This window comes from Haliotis cracherodii, unplaced genomic scaffold, assembly GCF_022045235.1.
Source record: "Haliotis cracherodii isolate W230 unplaced genomic scaffold, xgHalCrac1.p SCAF_9, whole genome shotgun sequence".
NCBI classification, from domain to species: Eukaryota; Metazoa; Mollusca; class Gastropoda; order Lepetellida; family Haliotidae; genus Haliotis; species Haliotis cracherodii.
In genome coordinates this window covers 55,058,968-55,080,410 of record NW_027266343.1, presented here as the reverse complement: position 1 = coordinate 55,080,410, position 21,443 = coordinate 55,058,968, and the positions used below count along the sequence as shown (strand labels likewise).

The following is a 21,443-nucleotide window of genomic DNA, read 5'->3' as shown; positions in this document are numbered from 1 at the left end:
GGCGACTATGCTTGTCGTAAGAGACGACTAACGGGTTCGGGTGGTCAGGCTCGCTGACTTGGTTGATGCATGTAATCGTATCCTAATTGCTAGATTTCCGTGATGTCGATCACTGGATTGTATGGTTTACACTCGATTATTTACAGACCGCCGTCATATAACTTGAATATTGTTGAGTGCGGCGTTAAACAACAAACGGGCATTCACATTGAATGTACTGTTGAATGAGTTTGTATTTGGAGTCAATATACGCATTATGTTCAGCAACCGTTGCTTGTCTTGAGAAGCGACTACTAGGGCTGGATGGTCAGGCTCGCTGAGTTGATGAATGTCATCGTATCTCAATTGCGTTCATGATGTCAATCCCTGGATTGTCTGGTCCAGACTCGATTATTTACAGACCGCCTCATATAGCTGAAATATTGCTGAGTGTGGCGTTAAACTACAAACAAACAAACAAACAAACAAACAGCTATGTTCATGATGTCAATCACTGAATTGTCTGACAAGAGATTCGATTATTTACAGACCGCCGTATATTGCTGAGTGCGGCGTAAAAAAACAACGAAAGACGCCATACACATTGTAACAGTATATAACGTGAGTGAGTGAGTGAGTGAGTGAGTGAGTTAGATGGTGTGTGGGTGGGTGGATTTGTGAGTGAGTGAGTGAGCCAGCCATATCAGCACGGCATTTCAAGAATCAGGGTGGGTGGGACAAACCAGTGATTGATGAACAACGCCCCATGCCGCCGACTACGCTGACACAAGATCGGTGCATGAGAGTGAGTGATAAACAGCTGCTAGCTGCTGCAAACGAATGACGTAATGATTTTTTAACAGGGCCGACATAGAACCTTTGTTTTTTCTTTCCACTCCTCTTCCTAACATTAGTTCCTTTGTTTTGTGAGCAAACGAGCAGGCAAATATATACACATGTCCGGTCATACCACAGTGATGTAAGTGCTGTTTTACGCCGCAGCCAGCGACATTCCAATCTTACAAAAATAATAATCAAGTCTATGTGTGAGTGAGTGAGTGAGTGAGTGATTTAGGTTAAACTCAACTTTGAAACTCGTCTAGGTCATTACTACGCATGTGCGGATTGAACTTGTACAGACATTTTATTCATCGTCGTTAACTACCTTTCACAATCACTTTCACAACTACCTTTCACAATCACATTTATCGCAGATAATATTGTTTCCTCCATATTACTTGAGTGAGTGAGTTGGTTTTTAACGCCGCTTTGAACAGTAATCCAGTTATACCATGGAGGTCAACTCATTGTGAGAGGAAAGCCCGAAGTGATACAGGTGTAACGTTTACCGCTTTGGTGAAACCCACAAGCACGACGGGTATGGTGCTGACAAACCTAGAAACATAAACGGGGCGGGCCCGGTTCCTGGCGTACCCAAGGTAGGCTACTCTGCACAACGAATCAAGTCTGTGCCAGGCAATCCTTGTGAAGCATTCATACCTGCATACCTGTTGTTATAGCTCTATATTCATCGCTGGTAAACTAAAGCCCTGTGGTAAAATTCTGGATTTATACTCCCACTTGATTTGACCTCAACCAACAATATACACCTGGGAATGAAAATACGAAATTGGATTGGGTTTATTATATTTTAATTAACACCCATAAAGCAATTATACTTAGATCTATGTATATATGCTCTGCATTATATCTTCATAGTGTCATGAACAGCTGAACACATCAAATCACAACCCTGGATACATTTTCGGGCGGTATCCGTGACTAATGATGACAGGGGTAGATTTAACAACATAATTGCCTGTAACTAAAAGTGACTGCCCCTTCTCCAAACTAACTGGCCTTCAACTAAATGGTGGAGGGAGGGAAGTGGCCGAGCCTGAGGTGGCTAGCACCAAGCAGGACTTTGAAAAGTTTAGAACGTTTTTTCCTGCACTCTGAGATTAAGTCTTGGCTTCCATTTGCCTCATTCATGGCGATTTATGGGCAAATAAAGACGTTTCAAAATGGCGACCGGTTGTCATTTTACCGAGATGATCCATTTAAAAAAGAAAACATACAGTGAGAAGGGGTGAAATTTTGACTAACCAGATAGGCCATCTTCTCTATGTTTCAGCAAGCCCTTTGTAATTTTAACTGGCCACGGGCCAATAGGCCAGCAGTTAAATCGACCCCTGTGTTGTAACGATCACCGCCCGGTACATCAGGAAACTCTGTGCCACGATACAGTATCTTATCGTCAGGCCATGCATCAATAAACACACAGTACATATACCGTGTAAAAATGTAGGAACATAAATTTACAATCCTCTGCAAGTGCAAGTCATATCAATCCACAGGTTGTTTTACTGACACCGATGTACTAAACTTGTTTTAGTTGAGCTACTACTGGAAATGTTTTCGAGTGTGTTTTTCGGGAAGTCATTATCCAGATATGAATCCTATCACAACGAAATGGATGCCTGAAGCTACATATATTACCATTTATTTAGAGATTTAATGAAAATCGGGTATTATTTTGGACTCGTCGCTACATAAGCAATTCAAATAAGGCATCCGTCTTCTTCAGTGGAACATCCTATTTTTGATAAAGGCGCTTTTTGGGGTTTTTAATCATGAATATGGGATTGTGGCCCATTATCATGAGTAATATGACAGTGTCAGCATTTGTCAGTAATGAAAGAATTAAATAACACTATAATGCTCGAAGAAACGTAATGTAGTGAAGTATGTGCCAACACTTTGTTAACATTCACAGACAGATGGATAAACATACACATTCAGATACATATAATCTCTTGTTAAATACGATAACAATGAACATAGTAACCAGACCCTCCTGCTCGCACATCTTGGGGTCAAACTGGTAGTGAGGAGAATAACTGTAAACAATTGAAATAGATTCATTTTCATTTTGAGTGTAAGGTTTAAAGTACAGGTTTAACACATTCTAAATATGTATGCTATGGTGTCTGTATATCACATTTATAACTGGCCGTTCACATGAGACGACTGTCAGTCTCTATGTCACATATTTCACGGTCTGGAGGTTGGTTGTAGAAATCAGATTATTAATGCATCAATATATTCGCAGTTCTTCTGTCTGGTTGTTCTTGGCATACATGTTCAGAGCCTCTATAAAACCATGTAAAAACATGTAATACGTCTATAGGCTAACTCTTTCTCTAGGGGGTATTCTCGCCCTCCGTGTGGCACCTGCAGGAACAGCAGGGGGAGGTCATTCCAGTCGTGGACACTGCAACACCTGACCCTGATACATGACTAGCAGTAACAGTTATCGGGTCAGTATGCGTAACTGGACACTGGTCAAGAGTTCGTAGTGGTATCATTTCATATAGACCAATACCCACCTCTCCTTCACACAAAACGTTACAATCCAGATCGTCCCTGTTGTGTGGCACAGCTTGGCATGTCCAGGCTTCAGGCTCACTGCCCTCTACATCCCAGAACATGTACATCCACTCACAGCCCCACCCCGGGGTCTCGGGCTGATCGGGGCGTTCAAGCCGACCAAGCATCGTATCACGGCGCTTCAAAAGCATCAATATTTCGTCTTCTGTCAGTTCATTGCGGGCATACACGTCCAAAACAGCTGGGTCTAGCTTTGGTCTTTCTCGGTACTCTGACTTCCTGGTCGGGGTCCCGGCTGTACCTGATGCGGGGAAAGACGGTGGAAGAAGAGGTTCGTGAGATTCATCCTCTGTCGATCTCAAGGAGGTGTCGCTTTCTTCCGGATATCGGTGAGTACAAACCTTTGCTTCCAGTGTAGATCTTCTCAAGGACGTCCTTTGTTTATTCAACGGGGTAGATGTCAGTTGTAGCGTTGAGGCTTTTGGACGTTCAGTTTGTGGGTTATAGAATCGATGGGAGAAAGTTTTACGTCTTGTCACAATCTCCTCCAAAAGTTGTGGGTGACCACGCACAAAGAATTCATGGGAAAACTCAAAGGTTTCATCCTCGTTAATCTTCCAGTCAAAGGCATATTGTCTGAAAAGTCTCCGAAGATTAGCAAAAGATGAAATCTGTAGAAAACCAGGGTAACACTTCAGGACATTGGCTTCAAATTCCTCGGGATCTACAACCACAGATTCCCCACTGAACCCCCACTTGATCAGGAAGTTGTCGTTTGCCACGTCAAAAAGTTTGTCCGGAAATCGTTCCTTTGGCTCAAAACTTAGGCGTAGTCTCACCTTTCTATCTTTATCATAGAAAGACATGGTGGTGGAACTTCATGTGGAGTTGAGGAAGACACAATAACGGAAGACTAACTAATAAATCTGCATCCGATAATACAAGTGTACAATAATATTAAACAGGATGTTTACGTTCTACGTCATCGATACACACACAGTGATGACGTCAGGAAGATAACGTCACTAAACACGTCACAGCGAGGGAGACAGCGGTGCGTGAAAGCGAAAATGCTTAGCTCTGGAAGCTACTGGCGTGAACATTTAAATCACATCCATCACATGTGATTAAATTTAAATGAAACCTTCTTTTATTTATTGGCAGAGGGTTGTCATTCCGTGAAATCGTTGCTACAGGTCAAGGAACGATATTATATGGTCCAAAACTACGTTTGCGAATGTAAGATAGGCTAGTGTAGAGTTTTCTTGCTGAAGAAAGGGAATTGTTGCCGTGACCGACAGCTACAGTAGTCTCTACGTACCTTTAGTTCTTTCTGCCGAGCATTTTCAACAAGTTCGATCTTTTAGTGAAAAACGATGCCAACGGATCTGCGATGGAAAACCGTCACATGCATTGTGTAGATATCTCATAATATTTTATGTCCGCTTCATTTGTAATGGGTGAACTCAGGTTGAAGAATGTTGACAAAAGGACTGGTCATAGTAATTTATTGGGGGTGGGGTGAGATGAAGTAGGTGGGGGGGTCATCAAAAGGACAGCGAAAGGGAATCGCCAAACATTTTCATAAATATATGGGGGAATGAAAAAATACTTCTATTATTTCAAACAAGAAAAAAATAACTTAAACTTTATTTGTTTAGGGACTGGTCATTTATTATATGGAGGGGGAGTCTAACATATGACGGGGTAGCCTACATAAAATGGGGGGAGGGGGGAGCAAATTATTATATAGTCCCAAGACACACACACACACACACACATTTTACGTAACATTATTCTATGCTACCCCAGTACCTTAAAAACACACACACCACCACCACACACATGCACACACCTCACCCTCACCCTCACCCTCACCCTCACCCTCACCCTGTTACAAATGACAGTTGCTAAGTCCACCTTTTCCAGTGTCACAGGCAAGTTACTTAGTAACACAAATACAAACATTCATATTCATAAATAGGATTTATTTCTGTTTTCAGTAAAGGATTAAGTCACATATAAACATGTTGGTAAACAATGATGGTAACAGGGTAGAAGCATTCACATCAGCAGTTCAAGGCACATGGAGTCACTATCACAGTTTACACAAGTCATGATAAATAACAAGTAATAAATAATGTATATAACAATCTCCAGACTGAAGTCCGTAATACTGGGCTAAATGGCACTACTCCGGATTTGGATTCTGAATTGGGGATATTACGAAAAGTGGTTTCAGTGGGTAAATAGCAAACATATGAAATTGATCTGTCAGAGTAATTGTTTCCTCTGTAAATAACAATGAAACAGCTGAATGTTAGTAAACAAAACTTAAACTGATACATCATCAATAAAACATTGCAAGCTCATGGTTATAACAGCATTAACATCATGGAAGAGTTTGGTTCCCAGCAGTGTGGCGTATTATGAAAGATATTAAAGATGAATATCTTCAATAAAAGGTAACTATTGGATTGCTTCAAGTGACTGGCAGAGGGGCATGCTTTCTAAATCATTGATCATTGTTCGAGGGAGCAGAAACTTTAACAGGTATATACAATAATTATAATAATATAACAGGTATATACAATAATTATAATAATGTACTTTCAGTCTGTACCAAAACCTTTGCTCCAATCTTTGCCCTCAGCATCATTATCAGTAGATGATGTTATATGGCATTTATTAACTGATCTTACCAGACCATACAGAATTGTACTAGACACAGGATTCGGACTAGTGGACAAAGTTGCACACTGTACTTATAAGGAGATCAATACACACTGTGGATAATGACCAACTGACATGTTGCAGGAAACAGGACAGTGGTTCTTGGAGACATTCCCAGGAAAGCGGTTTTTATAATATAAAAATATTTAAAAAAAAATAAAAAAATTAAAATATATTTATTATCAACATACCAAGTATAGGTTTTAATAAATGACTTACTTTATTCAGTGATCAATTAAGCATTCAGCAAACTTTGCTTGAAATCTGAAATCTGTATTGCTGCACAAAACACAGCTTGAACTGACAAGATGAAGGCAGCAATAGAAGGTTTGGAGATCTCCAGGAAACAACCCTCAGATAATATCACAGCTGACAGCATGATGGTGTTGAGGTGAAGCAAGTCTATATCCCCCCTTGTTGTGTCACATTCTGGAGCCGAGCACATATATCCGGGTCGAAGTGGTACGACTGAAATACAAGCATACAGAATTAGGCACAATTCATTGTAAACCCAGTTCAGTGCATGTTTTGAACAAGCTCAATTGCCTGAGGAGACACCACATGCGTTACATGTGATTCAGTGTGAGAGGACCAAAGCCATAGAGATTCTCAAGAGTCAAGGTACCGAACACGGTCACCCATCCCATTACTTACCGCGATGTAGGTTGTTTATCTTTACCTGATTTGTGACCTGTTCATTGTACACAATCTTCCCGAGGCAAAGAAGTTATCTGACTGGACAAACGAGTCTATGCATAGTCAAATCAAAATTGTGTAATAAACGATCTGGTTTGTAGTCCACATGGATTTCAACATTTGGATTTCGGTCAAATGCAGGATTTGTAAAGGATATGTACCATATGTTTTTAATCAAGGCGCTCAAGTGATTTGAGGCACTTCGCAGGGTGAGACTTGTCCTGACTGGGCGCTGCCATTTTGTTTGCAGCAAATGCAAGTGATATGAGAGATTAAATCTGATTGGTCAATAGGAAGGACATAGAAGGGACATAACTCATAATAGCAAGTGGTGGTGCTACAATCGAGCCTGTAAATTCCAGCCTACTTCGGCAAGGGTGGAAACTGGACTTTAACAATCAGTCCAAGCCTTATCCTAGATGACTACACAGGACCATGTGCCATCACATTCCACAAGGCAACTGTAGCACTACATCCATCATACAGATTCCAGTGGGGAGGGACACTGGGGTCACGTGGCTGTACGATGTTTAAACCCATGCTGTCTTACCCTGGAATAGTATTGCTGAGCTAGCTGTATGTTCTGTTTGATTCCATGCCCCTCGTGCAGGCAACGACCATGGTAGAAACTGGCCAAGGCAATACCCTTAGAAATGAAAGCTGGCAGGCACTCTGTCTCTTGTGCGATAAGTTGTATATCTTCCAACATGGCTACTCTGAAAATTGGACATAAATGTTTAGTCAATACATTTTCAATAACATTATTGTCAAAAATATGGCATGGGAAATCAACATGTATAAAAAATAGTGCCACACAGAGGTTGATTTAACTGCTGCGCTGTTGGCCCGTGGCCAGTTAAAATTACAAACGGCTTGCTGAAATGTAAGTAGATGACCCATCTGGTTTGTCAAAATTTCACCCGTTCTATGTGTATGTTTAATTTCTTCAATTGGACACTGCTAGTGAATTATGTAATTTCGATAAAAAAAATTTAGGTGGGGGATGAGGTCGTGTGAATTGTTAACTCAAGAAAGATATATCCCGATCATCTTGGTAGAATGACAACCGGCTGCCATTCTGTAATGTTCTGTACAATAACAACATCCATTTTCGCTCATAAATTGCCACAAAATGAGGCAAATGGAAGCCAAGATTTAATCACAGAGTGCAGGAAAAGACACTTTTGGGGTGAGAGTTCTAAAATTTCTCCTGGGTAACACAGTTACTATCTTTAGTTGTAGGTCAGTTTGGAGAGGGGCCATTAACTTTTGAAAAGAGCAAGCCCTGCTGGCTATATACGAATTTGTTGTTAAATCTACCGCTGCCAGAGCACTGTAGCTCATCTAGATATGTAGTCAACCGTCTAAATTGTCAACAAAGATGGCGTACAGACATTCCACAAAAGATGTTGTCAGCGTGGATGTTCAAATGTGTGTTAAATCCCACATAAAACTACACACATGCCAAATTTTATTACATTTTAAAAACAATTGCTGAATATTGGCCATCAATATCTTTTCCAATATGGCTGCCGTTGTGGCCATATGTAAAATCAGATTTGATCCTATTCAGTTTTCATGATTGGTGGGAACAATCATGTGAAGGTTCAGCTTGATTGGTCTAGCAGTTCTGAGGATATGATGTTCACTGCGCGAGCATGATTAAAGTGTGAAGGTCAAATAAAGGTCAAAATCTAAAATATCCCGAAAAATGAAACAAGCATGTTGAGCCCACTACTAACTCCACATGTACCAAATTTCAACATATTGTGAAAGTAAAGGGCTGGATATTGGTCATAAGAGATTTCAGCTTTCAGTATGGTCAAAGTGCAAAGGCCAAAGTAAGGTCGTCAAAAATCTGTAATGACAGACATGTTGAGAAACCTATTTATGGCCTTTATTCAGTCATTTTTGTAGAAACTGTCATGAAATTTAGTACTGATATACATACATAGCTAGAGGGGCTCAACATATTATATGTTCCGCTGTTTGCAATATGCCATATGTCTCCCTCTTTGGGTGCTTTGGCCATTGCGTTTATCTGCAATGCCCAAATACATCTAAGGGGAATAACTCACTAACATCTTTAGAATAGCATTGTCCAATTTACGACGCCATCAAATTTTGAGCATATGTTCGAATCTCCAGACATGACGTCATGAAAAAATATGTTATATTGTGAAATAAACCATGCCTCGTTCTTCATTGTTCTTTGTGATTTATTGTGTAGCTATCTTATATACCTGAATTAAAGAACCGTTTCCATGGTTTAATTGAGGGTATAAATTAGTAGGTGTATATCATACTTGGATGAGAGGTCGGCAGCTTTGGTGTAGAGTTTGCGGCGGTAGTAGTGGGAGATGAGGTTGCCCATTGCGTAGACGTTGCCCCGGTCGGACGACTCCTTCAGGCAGATGTAGGCGGAGTCCTGATCGTACTTGACTCCAATGCCATGTTCGTACATCACTCCCAGTGCACCTGCAGCAGCCGCAACAATTGAAATAATCACACAAGATCAGTTTATTTGCTAATTCTAACATAAGCAGCACTATAGTTCCAAAATGTTTTATCCATCAAGCGATGGACGAAAAATATTTCTTCTTTTCTGGCACTGGAAAAAAATAATATCAGTATGCAAAGACTGCATTATATTTGATACCAGGGGTGCACACTACAATATCCAGGGCAGAATAGGTCTTCAGCAACCCATACTTGCCGTAAAGGCGACTATGCGACAAACGGGATCGGGTGGTCAGGCTAGCTGACTTGGCTCATGATGTCAATCACTGAATTGACTCAATCATTTACAGACCGCTGTTATATAGCTGGAATATTGCTGAGTGTGGCGTTAAGCAACAAACAAAGCATACTACAATCCATCTACAACCCATATGTGTGAGTGTGCATACATACATACATACATACATACATACATACATACATACATACATACATACATACATACATACATAACATACATACATACATACATACATACATACATACATACATACATACATACATCTATATTATTTTATTTTATCACACACCACTGCTTAAGAGACAACTGATATTTGAGTTGTGTGTACATAATAATAACTGTCTGACCTTGAGATTCTAGACTGCCATTCCCACAAGCTTCGGAGTGCCAGAAGGAAGCCTTCTTGAGGTCCAGAGTGTCCTCCCTTGAGTAGAACATCCCCAGGACGGTCTGTGCCTTGACGCTGGCGGTAGGGTTCCCATCATCCGCAGCCAGCAGCCACCATCTGTCACAAGCAGGAATACGAACCAGCTATCCACATGAAGAGTGAGTGAGTAGCGAACTTGTGAAACCAAACTTTGTTTTGGGTAGCCAACACTTTCTAGCACACTTCTATTCCGGCCACACCATTAAATTATATCATGTCATACAATCATCGAAACAAGGCTACACAGATATATTAAAATAGCTTAGAGCAAAATGAGTGAGTATGGTTTATGGCGCTCTTAGCAATATTACAGCAATATCACGGCGGGGGAACACCAGAAATGGGCTTCACACATTGTACCCATGTGGGGAATCAAACTCGGGTCTTCAGCGCAACAAGGGAACACTTCAACCACTAGGCTACCCCACCACATGTAGAAATATCACACATCTAAATTTATGACTTGTTCTTAAATATGTTAATATCAAACGCTTTCATCCAACACAATCTAAGTTTGATTAAAAAAAAAGAATAATGAATATTTATTATTTCAACCCTAAACTTGGTCAAGAGTAGTCATTAACGCACCACTGTGTGGTCAATGTGACCTGGCTAGGTTCCCCAAGCTGCTAATACTGTACAGGATGTATTTTCTTCTTGTCTGATGTAGCTGATGAGTAATGCACTGGCTCCCAAATATGCAGAAGTGGCAAAATATGCCCGAGTCAGTTACTGGACCACAAATGACAGCATGAATTATGACCAGACTTTGAAATAATTTTAAACCCAACAAGACAGTGGGGCAGGTCACCCATAAATGTTGCCTGCCCATCTTCAAAGTTACCTGCCTGAAGATCGTCATAAACATGAATAAATTGCCAAAAGATAGGAGACAACTCGCATCTTGATTCTGTTGAAATAATGCAAACAATCACTTGAGAATCTACAAGGAGTTATAATAAAACTGAGATTGTAAGTCGTCTTAAGATAATCTGCATGACAGTCGGGCAGGTGGAGGAAAATTTCATGCAGCCTGACAGAAAAGTTACCAGCCACGGGCAGGTTGGCAGGCAGTTATTTCGGACACTGCTTTAATATGTGAGTCAGTCAGTGAGTCAGTCAGTGAGTGAGTGAGTTGGTTTTATGAACAGTTTTCCAGAGTCAGCTTTATGTGGGAGGAAAAGTCTGAAGTGGCGCAGGTCTCAGATAGTTACCACTCTAGTGAGACCCACAGGCATGGTTTAGGAGCTGACCAACCTAGAAACAATCAGGGTGAACCGGGATTCAAACCCATGATCATAGGTTTCTGTCGTACCCAAGGGATGCAACTTTGCAAATCAAATTGCAGTGCCTTTGGCATCTGGGACACCCATGCTCCCTCATGGACAATACAAAAAGGTTTTTCTAAAAAGGAATTACTCCATTTCACAATGAAGACAATATGGACAACTTTTAAAACAACGACTTTAACTTGCACCTTTAATATTTTAGTCATGAGCCCCTACCTCTCTGCCTCCTCATCAGATTGTCGCTTGACCCCGTATCCCTGGAAGTAGGCGCGGCCGATGTTGTACTCAGCAGCATGCTTCAGATGCTTGGCCTGCCGCATCGTGGATGTTGCTACGCGCATCAGGTACTCAACGCCTTGCTTCTGTGGAACACATTTAATCCTTATATTGACACATACAGAAATCATACCAAAGCAATCCTATTTAACACAAGGGAGCATGGGTGGCCCAGTCGTCTAAGGCGCTGCGATTCAGTGTGCAGAGTTGCGTCCCTTGGACACGCCAGAAACCTATGATAGTGGGTTCGAATCCCGGTTCGCCTCAATTATATTTCAAGGTTTGTCAGCATCATACCCGTGCTCGTGTGTTTCACCGAAGTGGCAAACGTTGAGACCTGCATCACTTTGGGCTTTCCTCCCACATTAAGCTGACACGCCGTGATATAACTGGAATACTGTTAAAAGTGGCGTTAAACCCAACTCACTCACTCACTATTAAACACAAAAATTTACTTGTTTAAGGCAAACTATACTAATTTGGAGTGTTGTTTTTGTTGTGACGTTATCTGTCCCAGACATTCCATAGGAGTTACGTTCCTTGGTTTTACAAAGCCATAAAATGGTGGCTACGACAATGTCATTCATTTGAAATAGAAGTTTCACCCTGTATGTCTAGAACTGGAAAGAAATCCAAACCAAGTTGATTCTGAAAAGGATTAATATAAATGTTCTGTGAACTTTGGACATATGTTTGAGCCATACTGAGGGTAGATGAGCTGCTGAAGACGGGGATTACTGCTTGAGGTGGTGCAGTTTGACATTCCCGATGCATAGTGGCCTACACGACATTGTGGAGCCTATAGTGATTTCTTATACTTCGAATGGACCCAACATATATGATCTGTCTGATTTCAAAACCTGCATTCTTTATAGCCAGAATCGTATGATGATACCATCCTTATTTAACGTTACTTTTAGACATTGAGGGATTCCCCTAGAGTAGTTCTGTATGTCTCAGCTCGATTGACAATGTAATCATGCGACATCGGGAAATGAACGACAGTCAGCTTGGTAGTTTCATCCAGGCAAGGTCACCCACTACTGTCAGTATTACTCAGACAACACGCAGAGACACACACATGTAATACACAGACATGCAAACAATGGTTTCCAAGATGACAAAGATTTGTTTTCTCGAAGTACAGATGAACTCATATGACCTTGAAGTACATCATTGCTTTCATGTCTTAAGAACCAAAACCCTGTGTGATTCTGGCATAGAACAAGTACCGAGCAAGCTGGCAGCAACCCATGAGATTGTAAGAGGCGACTAAATGGATAGGGTGTTGAGACTCAATCACTTGGTCAGGCTTTCAGATTGGTTCATATTCTGACACACTGACTGATTGTCATCCAAAATGTCCAGAACAACTTTTTTTTCAATTTTTCAATTTGTTAATATCTGTATTCCATTTGTCTCCAGCAGAATCACTGCTTAGTTGATAATGTGTCATAATACCCAGACAGCATGTATCGTTGTTTATAATATCAATCAATGAAATGTCAGGTACAGACTCAGTTAGTTATAGGCTGCCATCATACAGCTGGACTATTGCCGAGTGCTGTGTTAAGCAAGAAACAAACAAAACATTTAAGAACCAATATAAAATGGGGACTTACTGTGTCTGGTTCACAACCGATTCCATCATACAGCATCACACCCAGCTGGTACAGGGACTGGTGGTTGAAATCTTTCGCTCTCTCAAAATATACTCGAGCTTTGTCATATATGGCCTGAAAGTAGTAGTTCTTGTTACCACCAAGTCGGGATGTTGATGCCAACATTGCAAGGATTATATCACAAAACAAACAATCTGACAGCAAATTCAAATAGAACACATTCAAGTTTGAAATAAAAGTACATTTTTAGAACTACCAATATACTGTTTGGTTTAAGTCATAAGAAGATTCACATCATCTTCTGTTGAAAAAGAAAGTCCATCTTAAAGGGGCACTGATCTAAGGCAATTCCATTCGTAAGCGCATTAGTCACTTTTATGGGTAGTAATAAGGGCGTATGGTCACATTGATCAACAAAATGAAATACAGTTTTCGAAATAATAAGGATATGTAGGTATCTTTGTGGGTAGCATCGGTAATGGTGACGATGTTTTGATAAGTCACTTGCGTGGTAATTTTGCGATTTTCGTTTACACTATTTTGACTTGCAACACAAAGTAAATATTTCACCTGAACATTGCTTTTTTTATAGTGTGTATATTTTTTTACTGTCAAAATGTGTAACAAATTTATTAAACGTCTAAATATTCAGTTATTTTACAAAGTGGCTGAAAAACATTTCAATCTGTATTATTATGATAACGAATTCCAAACATTTTGATGTTTGATGTCATCACCAAGAGACTGAAAATGTTACGTTGAAAAGTACATTTCTGTGTTGTTTGGCTTCTAATCCTACATAATAATCTGTTGTGATGTTTGTAGGCCCTTTTGATCGTCTTAATCAATCCGGGCAGTTTTTTAGTCAAAATGACTGAAATATTTACACATTTTATGAATTGCCTGAGAGAATCACATTTTACAAATTGACGGTAATATATACACGCTTACAAAGGAAAAGGCCTATGAAAACAACATCTATCGGGCATTGAAGAATTTCCCAACCAAGAATCGGTTCAAATGAACGAAAACAAAATGCAAATACCATAATTACAACCTACCAAATTTATGTGTATAAATTTTAGGCAGCTTCCTTGTTCGAGGAATGTATCCGTGAATATCCACACAAAGGAACAATATCTCACTCGTCTGCAGCTGTACAAAGAAACTTATTCGATGTCACGTGTGTCTGTAACAATCGAATATTTTAAAAGATATATATCGTTTCCGGATATTATAACCCGTATTCGTTTCTCAACTGATCACTTGGATTGTTTCAGGTGTTTCACATAGGTGTCAAGTCTCAAGGGTCGGCTGAGAAAGCCCACTTGACAACTAGTCTCATAACGTCCACGCTTCCTAAAAAATCCATTGAGTGATAGATACCAATGATCAATCAATCAACGTATTATCAGTTAACCCTTTGAACAAAGTATGTTGTTTTTACATCGGCACTTCACGCCATGATATGAGTGTATTCCCTTTGTTTTAGTAAACCTAGACATGTAAACACTCACTTTTGACATATCCACTGTGCAAGATAACAGTGATTAATCAATCAACGTATTTTCTGTTAATCTTTTGATGGCTAGGAACGATCCGTTGATTTACAAAAAAAAGTAAATCAACTGATCATTCATCTCTTGCTGGGCTGCCACGTGCATATTACATAAGACACATTTCACCTCACTTCAAACCTGGATTTAGATTGAATAATTACCCCAGACACAATAAATGCCAAATGGGAACCTTTGTCAGGTAATCTAAGTGGTGCTACCACTAATTGTACCTGTAATAAATTCATTAACTGAGCATCAAGTGAATGACGACAAATACACAAGTGTAGGGTTATACAGAAAACGTGGATGACAACACGGGAGTAGTAATCTTATTATCGATGCAATCCGAAATCCGAAAATGCTTTCACTGCATGGATACTTTTTTAAAGTATTAAACTATAACCATCTTGGGTATTTCCAAATGACGACATCCGATGAGCTCCGCTGTTCTTTTTGTCTGTTATTTTTAGGCTGAAGAAATTATTTAACATGCGCCCTTTGTCGGAATCTTTATAGATCACAGTTAACCAATCAGTATTTATGCAAAAATGCGTAAAACAAATATTGCCTCCAGCCTCCAAGTTTATTTAGCTGACGGTAGCCCAGTCTCTGGTCACGCTCAGTTGTGTTGGGTATCATCCGGGTACTCACGTGGGAAAAAACAATAACAAAGGCAACAACCAGTCCGGGGAATTGCGTTAGATCAGTGCCCCTTTAACAGATGGTGATTTGTTTTGTATCTCATCATACCAAAGCTAGAACTGAATCCCTGAATGATTCCCAAATGCACAGCAATATTTAACTAAAAAATATTTACATGATATGCTTTATTTTGTATTCAAACAAAAATTTACTCAGAAAGCGTGTATTGTGACGTGTTTTATATCATGGACATCGTATCCTGTTATACAATGTGATACATATCCTACATCATTCTCCACTTGAAGCACATAAACCTCTTGATAAAATACAAGTTCTCACCTGTTCAAAATAGAAGAGTGCGAGCTGAAAGTAAGCAGATTTATCTCCCTTCTTTATCCTTTCCAGGAGGAGTGTCTCCACCTTCTCCACCAGCTCTTCCTCCGACAGTTTCCCCATCCCAGCATCCTGAGTCTGCTGTGCGATGTCATTCAGGATGTGACTGTCCTGTGTGAACTTGGCATGCTCTGCAGTCACATCTGACCTTGATATCTCCATCGCTATTGTAGCACTGTCAAATCCACTTATAAAGATCTCTGAAAGAAATTAATAGAATTTCAACAATGAGTTGGCGATGTTAAGTCAGTTACACTGTAATCTCCCAGTTTCGCAAAACAAGAAACAAAGCTTGAGATCACAATTTAAGACTGCTGTAAAGTTTGAAGTTGTGAAAGTGAAAGGAAGCAAGTGAAATATTAATTAAGAGTCAGACCCTGGCATTGTGTAAAGTGAATAGAATGCACACTCCCTCAAAGAACTCTAGGAGTGCCAGAAAGTGTCTGTTGTTTGATGGTATGAAAATTGGATGTGGTGATTTTTTCTTCCAAGAAGCAATTAAAGTCTCACAGAATAACTAATTGATAGCCTGTGAGATTTGTTCTTTCCTAGTCCGTTCCAGATAGCTCCCCTTCATGTGGAGCCCACATGTTGAGAAGGGGAAAAACTCACTTTCACCCTCCTTTTATGACCGCCTGTCAAAACACAAATACTTGTTCAAATGCAAAAGAATAAATAATGCCCTGCAGTAAATAAAGACATCAACTGACCAAGATATTGTACTGTCAGAGTTGTAAAAGTTGTTATATATCTTAAATAAATATTTGTTTCACCAAATATGTGCATCATTTTGTCAAAACATTAATGACACCAGTGGATAAAACAACCAATGATAGGAAGGAAAATAATATATACAGAACTGTGATAATGATTGATTATACGTTAGAATAAGATTTCTTTGCATTTTTGAAATAATAACTTTTTTTGTAGTCTTATTAGTCAGATTCCATAACTGATAAATACTATGGAAATAACATGTTTATAACATCGGTTTTCTTGTAGATCTAAATTATACAATTAAAATTATTGCCTAGCAATAGTTCGATCTAATATAAAATCAATGTAATCTAAATTAATTTTATTTACTGGTCTAATAGTTTTACTTACTGATGATAATGAAATTAGTGCCATCAAATGCCTTCTTAAATTCTTATGGACGCACAACTGGGGAAGCGTGAAGTAATCACACGCGCGAGCTTCCTATTATCGTGAGGTTTACCACCATGACATGCCTGGCGTAGAACAATTAGCGGTGTCTGTTATTGATCCCACTGCATCATTTTCAGTAATTATTTATGAATCCCTGAGTTTGCTAGTCACGCAACCACAAATAAGTTATATAAAAGCAACATGAATCACAAACTTTAAAGAATATACATACACACTGATGGGATGTCTCGTCATGATCTGTCAAACATTACAAGACTAGCTCAGACGTTATAAATATCAATAACCGTTCATGGTGAACACTTCATGAGTTATCTCCCTTTTTCATTGTAATCGTCATAGCAACGTAACGTTCAGCACCAAACTATATATGTAAAATAATTTTAGATCAGGATCATATTTCATCATAAATTGTTTTCTTATTAAATATCTCTTAGAATGTATTTCATTATTCGATTTATTAATATTAAAGATAGTAGTATTAACTGCGCATCTACCGGAAGTATTCGTCTACTAGGAAGAAGCCCATGGTGGGTATTAATGTTACGTGTACGGCATTGATAAACAGTGTTTTCTTGTTTCATCTTGTAATGCCGTAGTTTATTTTCTATTGCATATATGAATAGGATACTCGGTGTCCCTATTTAGCACCCTGGCTGTCCTCCCGAGCGATAGCAAATACTTTGATCGGTTCATGCGTAATTTTGTTTTGCAGATGTACACACCCACGGTGTCAAAGGACTGTTGAGGCAGTTCTGCCTTGCAACAATGTTTAAGGTAGCGTGGAACGAAATTCACGCGAAGTTGACCATGTTCAGTGTAATAGTACGGTTGTGAAAGCAAAGAAACTCGATCTTAAGAAGCTGTCTTGTCATGGTTTAAGAAATTCCATTGCCACCCTAAAATCACAATATCATATATATACAGAGCTCCAGATAAGCTTTTGGTGTTGTGGGTATTTTACCCATGCATTTTAAAATCATTGGGTATCAGTAATTCTATCTGGGTATTAAAATTTTGGTTACCCTCTAGTTTTTACACATGTGGGTATTTAAGTTAAATATTTAAAAACCCTATTCATCTAGTCCCTGCAAACTGGTGTCGTGTAGGTTCGAGAGCTTTATAGGACTAAAAAATACCACAATACTTCCACAAGAAAGAGTGATGGCAAATGATCATGATGTAACTGTCATTGTGGAGTTTGGAAAGGTTGACGGAATGCCAATCGAATACGCAGGGTTACTTCACAATATTTTGATGATACGCACATATATGTATATAATGTTTCAATATTTCTGAAAACACTCTTTAAAAATGCTTTTGTGACAATATTCTTCTTCTAATATGTTGTGAAAACAGGAATAGGACAGTTATGACAGAAGCATGAGTCAAGACACAACCCCCAGCAAAGAAAAGGGACACGCCCTCCTACTCCGAAAGGGATCTCACTCCAAGATGGCTCTTAAGGAAAAGATTGTTCAGATATATGAAGCTTTCTTCCAGGTACGTATTGTTTCATATTAGTGACTGTGGCATCGTAATCAGCTCATTTTGTATCATCATCTGCCACACAATTTGAGTTGGACATGGTCACTTGTCAGTTAGTCTGTTGACCAGTGTAAATATATATATTTTAGGCATTGTAACCTGAACAAATGCTGAAAGCTGTATTAAACCACTAATCTGAAATGAAAAGGTTACTCCCATTATTTCTAAAAAAACTACCGTACATGACCACATATAAACCGGCCCCGAAGATTAGCCGAGGTATTAACTTGACCCATAATATCTGAAAGAATATGATGTGACCCGTAGATAAGCATAAGATAAGTCGAACCAGGAAGTGAAAGGCAATGACACACGGTGAAGTCGGAATGAAAGACTGTACCAGTACTTGCAGATATTCAATAATATAAGATGAAAAATGTTGTAATTATATTGAAAAAGTCATTATACTTTCTAATAAAGATTTAACAAACCAGTCCTCCACTCCACTAATGCAGGAAGCTGTTTCTGTTTTCTTTTTTAACCTCATAATGATGATTATCAGTTACGTTGCCATCAACAACAAGATGCCACTTTATGAATCAGTGTATATAGATGTTGTTACGTGTCGATTCCCAAATTGAAACAATGCTTTAACCCAGAAATCTTTATGTAAAATAGTTTAGTGTGAAACCAACAAAGAACAAACAAATGGTATACAATCAACAATTGTATTACAAAATTAACTAGGTTTACAAATCAATACAAAGTACTGCACAACAGTTACAATGGCAGTATACAATTGATTGGTATAATGTTCAATGGCAGTATGAAATGTGAGAGCAGTGGAAATGACAATGACAACAATAACACTCACCTCCCCACAACAGGCGTCAAGCTTCCGAGATAGGACTTGGCTGAACACCAGGGTGAAAAGTGATCTTCACACAAAAGCCGGTCTTGATGTAATGTCAGATGAGACAGGGACGCGTCAGCTCCACTCCTATAGTCTCAAGCTCCTTCCCAGCGTGTGACATCTTTGTTACACTCTCGGTAACATCGCTGCCGCCACTGTGGGCGCGGCCATTACAAGAATCTTGAAATTTGCCCTCGAACCCCAAATGTAGTAACGTTTGAACTTTTGTTTATGTCTTTGGGAATGCCATCATGTTTCATTTTGAAAAGGTTTACGACTGACCATGTTTTTCCAGATGAATTTACTTTGTTGTTTCAATAATCAGATTGGTTCGAGATTGCAGACTAACGGAAAATTAACCAACTTCTCCCTTGCATTCTTACTATATCAATAACACGATAGTTTTAATGAAACAGAAATTCAAACTGACAAACAAAGACAGTAATTTAGCAGCGATAATTGTTTTCGGCATCACGACAGTCGTCACTTGTTTGTTAACACAACAGTCATTCGGTTGCGAGTTCAACTCCAAGCATGGTTGTGGCCACCTATTACAGTGGGGAATTATGAGTGGTGGCAGCGATAGTATAGAGAGCTCCGCAAACAGGTTATCACTGTGAGGAGCTTGAAATAGTCAACCAGCTTTTAACCACTTTTACCCATTGCCACTTGAACATCACAAAATATTCCACATTTTTCCATTACACTTGACATCCATGCTATTTCGAAAGTTTATAGACAACTTGAGCATCTAAATATCATAACTTCCTCACCACTGCTGACATTAAATAGTACTACATTCCTGACAACTAGTCATTGTCCAGGTACAATGCAATGCACTTCTACTGAATCTCAACAGAAACATTTGATACAGTTACAATCATTTTTAAACAATAAATTACACTGCCATGTAACAATGTTTTCCCAATAACTGGGTGCATGGGTTCCATTAATTTACAAATTTTATATGTGAATCATGGTTATGAATATCAACATGATCAATGAAACCATGTCCAAGGATGAGAACCCCATGAATATTTGAATTGAATCGTATAGACAACAGCTCATTATCACAGAATTTAGCTCATTAGAGTCTGAAACATTGTGTGTATTATGGTTTGTGGACTGATGAAAAGTGGAATGTTTTGTTATGTCAATATTAAATATAAAAAACAAGGATGATACTTTAAAATGGTAATTGTGATCAACATGAGCAGTGAGTAATGTTATGGCTATTCTGCATGATTATGATGATTGCACTAGAAGATCGCAAATAGCAAATTGTCACAAAAAGTAAACAACATTCATTTCCATGAAAATGTCAATCTCTACACCATAAAACCTCATGTTGCTTTGTTTCCTGACCAGCCTGTTCACCTGTCTATGATTTTATTGTACATTCTTGACATACATGTTTATTATGCTTGTACCTCATCATGCTCATTGTACAAATCTGGTTACTTTTGATCATTGTTTTATCAGGGAGAAGATCCATCACGAGGAAATGCCAATTTCTGGGATGAGCTGTTTCTTTTAAAGGTAGACGTGACTTTATTAATATGTTTAATTCAGGTTTGTTGTTAATTAAAAAGTTAATATCAAACTAAATTTATTATTAAACACAGTCGAACCTCTTTGTGTCAAACTCAAGGGGACCTGGAAGAAAGTCCGAGTCATCCAGGGTTTGAGACATAAAGGAAATTGGATGCTTAATTTGGATACTTGGGTTAAATGAGTTCAAGACAGCCAGGAGTTTGACACATCCAAATTTGACATTACAAGGTCCGACTGTATATACATATGATATAGCATTATCCATGTTAACAGGGTTAACAATGCTATTAACACGATTTTAGATTGTATAAATTTGACGTCGACTGATGGTAATAAAAACTGTCCTGTCAAGAGTTGATGGTCATAAAAACTGTCCTGTCAAGAGTTGATGGTCATAAAAACCGTCCTGACAAGAGTTGATGGTCATAAAAACTGTCCTGACAAGAGTTGATGGTCATAAAAACTGTCCTGACAAGAGTTGATGGTCATAAAAACTGTCCTGACAAGAGTTGATGGTCATAAAAACTGTCCTGACAAGAGTTGATGGTCATAAA

The 21,443-nt window shown here is 39.0% G+C and overlaps 2 protein-coding genes across 3 annotated transcripts in view; one reads left to right on the top strand and one right to left on the bottom strand.

Moving 5' to 3' along the window:
* Nucleotides 1–5,370: 5,370 nt before the first annotated feature.
* On the bottom strand, nucleotides 5,371–17,226 carry LOC139452589 (LRP2-binding protein-like). The gene is made up of 8 exons (XM_071234113.1): nucleotides 17,149–17,226; nucleotides 15,714–15,967; nucleotides 13,174–13,287; nucleotides 11,492–11,637; nucleotides 9,907–10,064; nucleotides 9,105–9,276; nucleotides 7,349–7,514; nucleotides 5,371–6,570 (listed from the first exon to the last, which is right to left on the bottom strand). The coding sequence occupies exons 2-8, from the start codon at nucleotides 15,927–15,929 to the stop codon at nucleotides 6,505–6,507; spliced, it is 1,038 nt and encodes a 345-aa protein (XP_071090214.1). The 5' UTR covers nucleotides 15,930–15,967; nucleotides 17,149–17,226; the 3' UTR covers nucleotides 5,371–6,504.
* A 218-nt stretch (nucleotides 17,227–17,444) lies between these two features.
* LOC139452285 (armadillo-like helical domain-containing protein 3) overlaps nucleotides 17,445–21,443 on the top strand; it is a 52,518-nt gene continuing 48,519 nt past the window's right edge. The window contains exons 1-3 of one of the 2 annotated variants that reach the window (XM_071233695.1): nucleotides 17,445–17,464; nucleotides 18,294–18,437; nucleotides 20,818–20,874. In XM_071233695.1, coding sequence (XP_071089796.1) covers nucleotides 18,318–18,437; nucleotides 20,818–20,874 — 177 coding nt within the window. In that variant the 5' untranslated portion in view covers nucleotides 17,445–17,464; nucleotides 18,294–18,317. Of the gene's footprint in view, nucleotides 17,465–17,648; nucleotides 17,712–18,293; nucleotides 18,438–20,817; nucleotides 20,875–21,443 lie in introns of those variants that run through there. The other variant, XM_071233694.1, reaches the window with a different exon arrangement.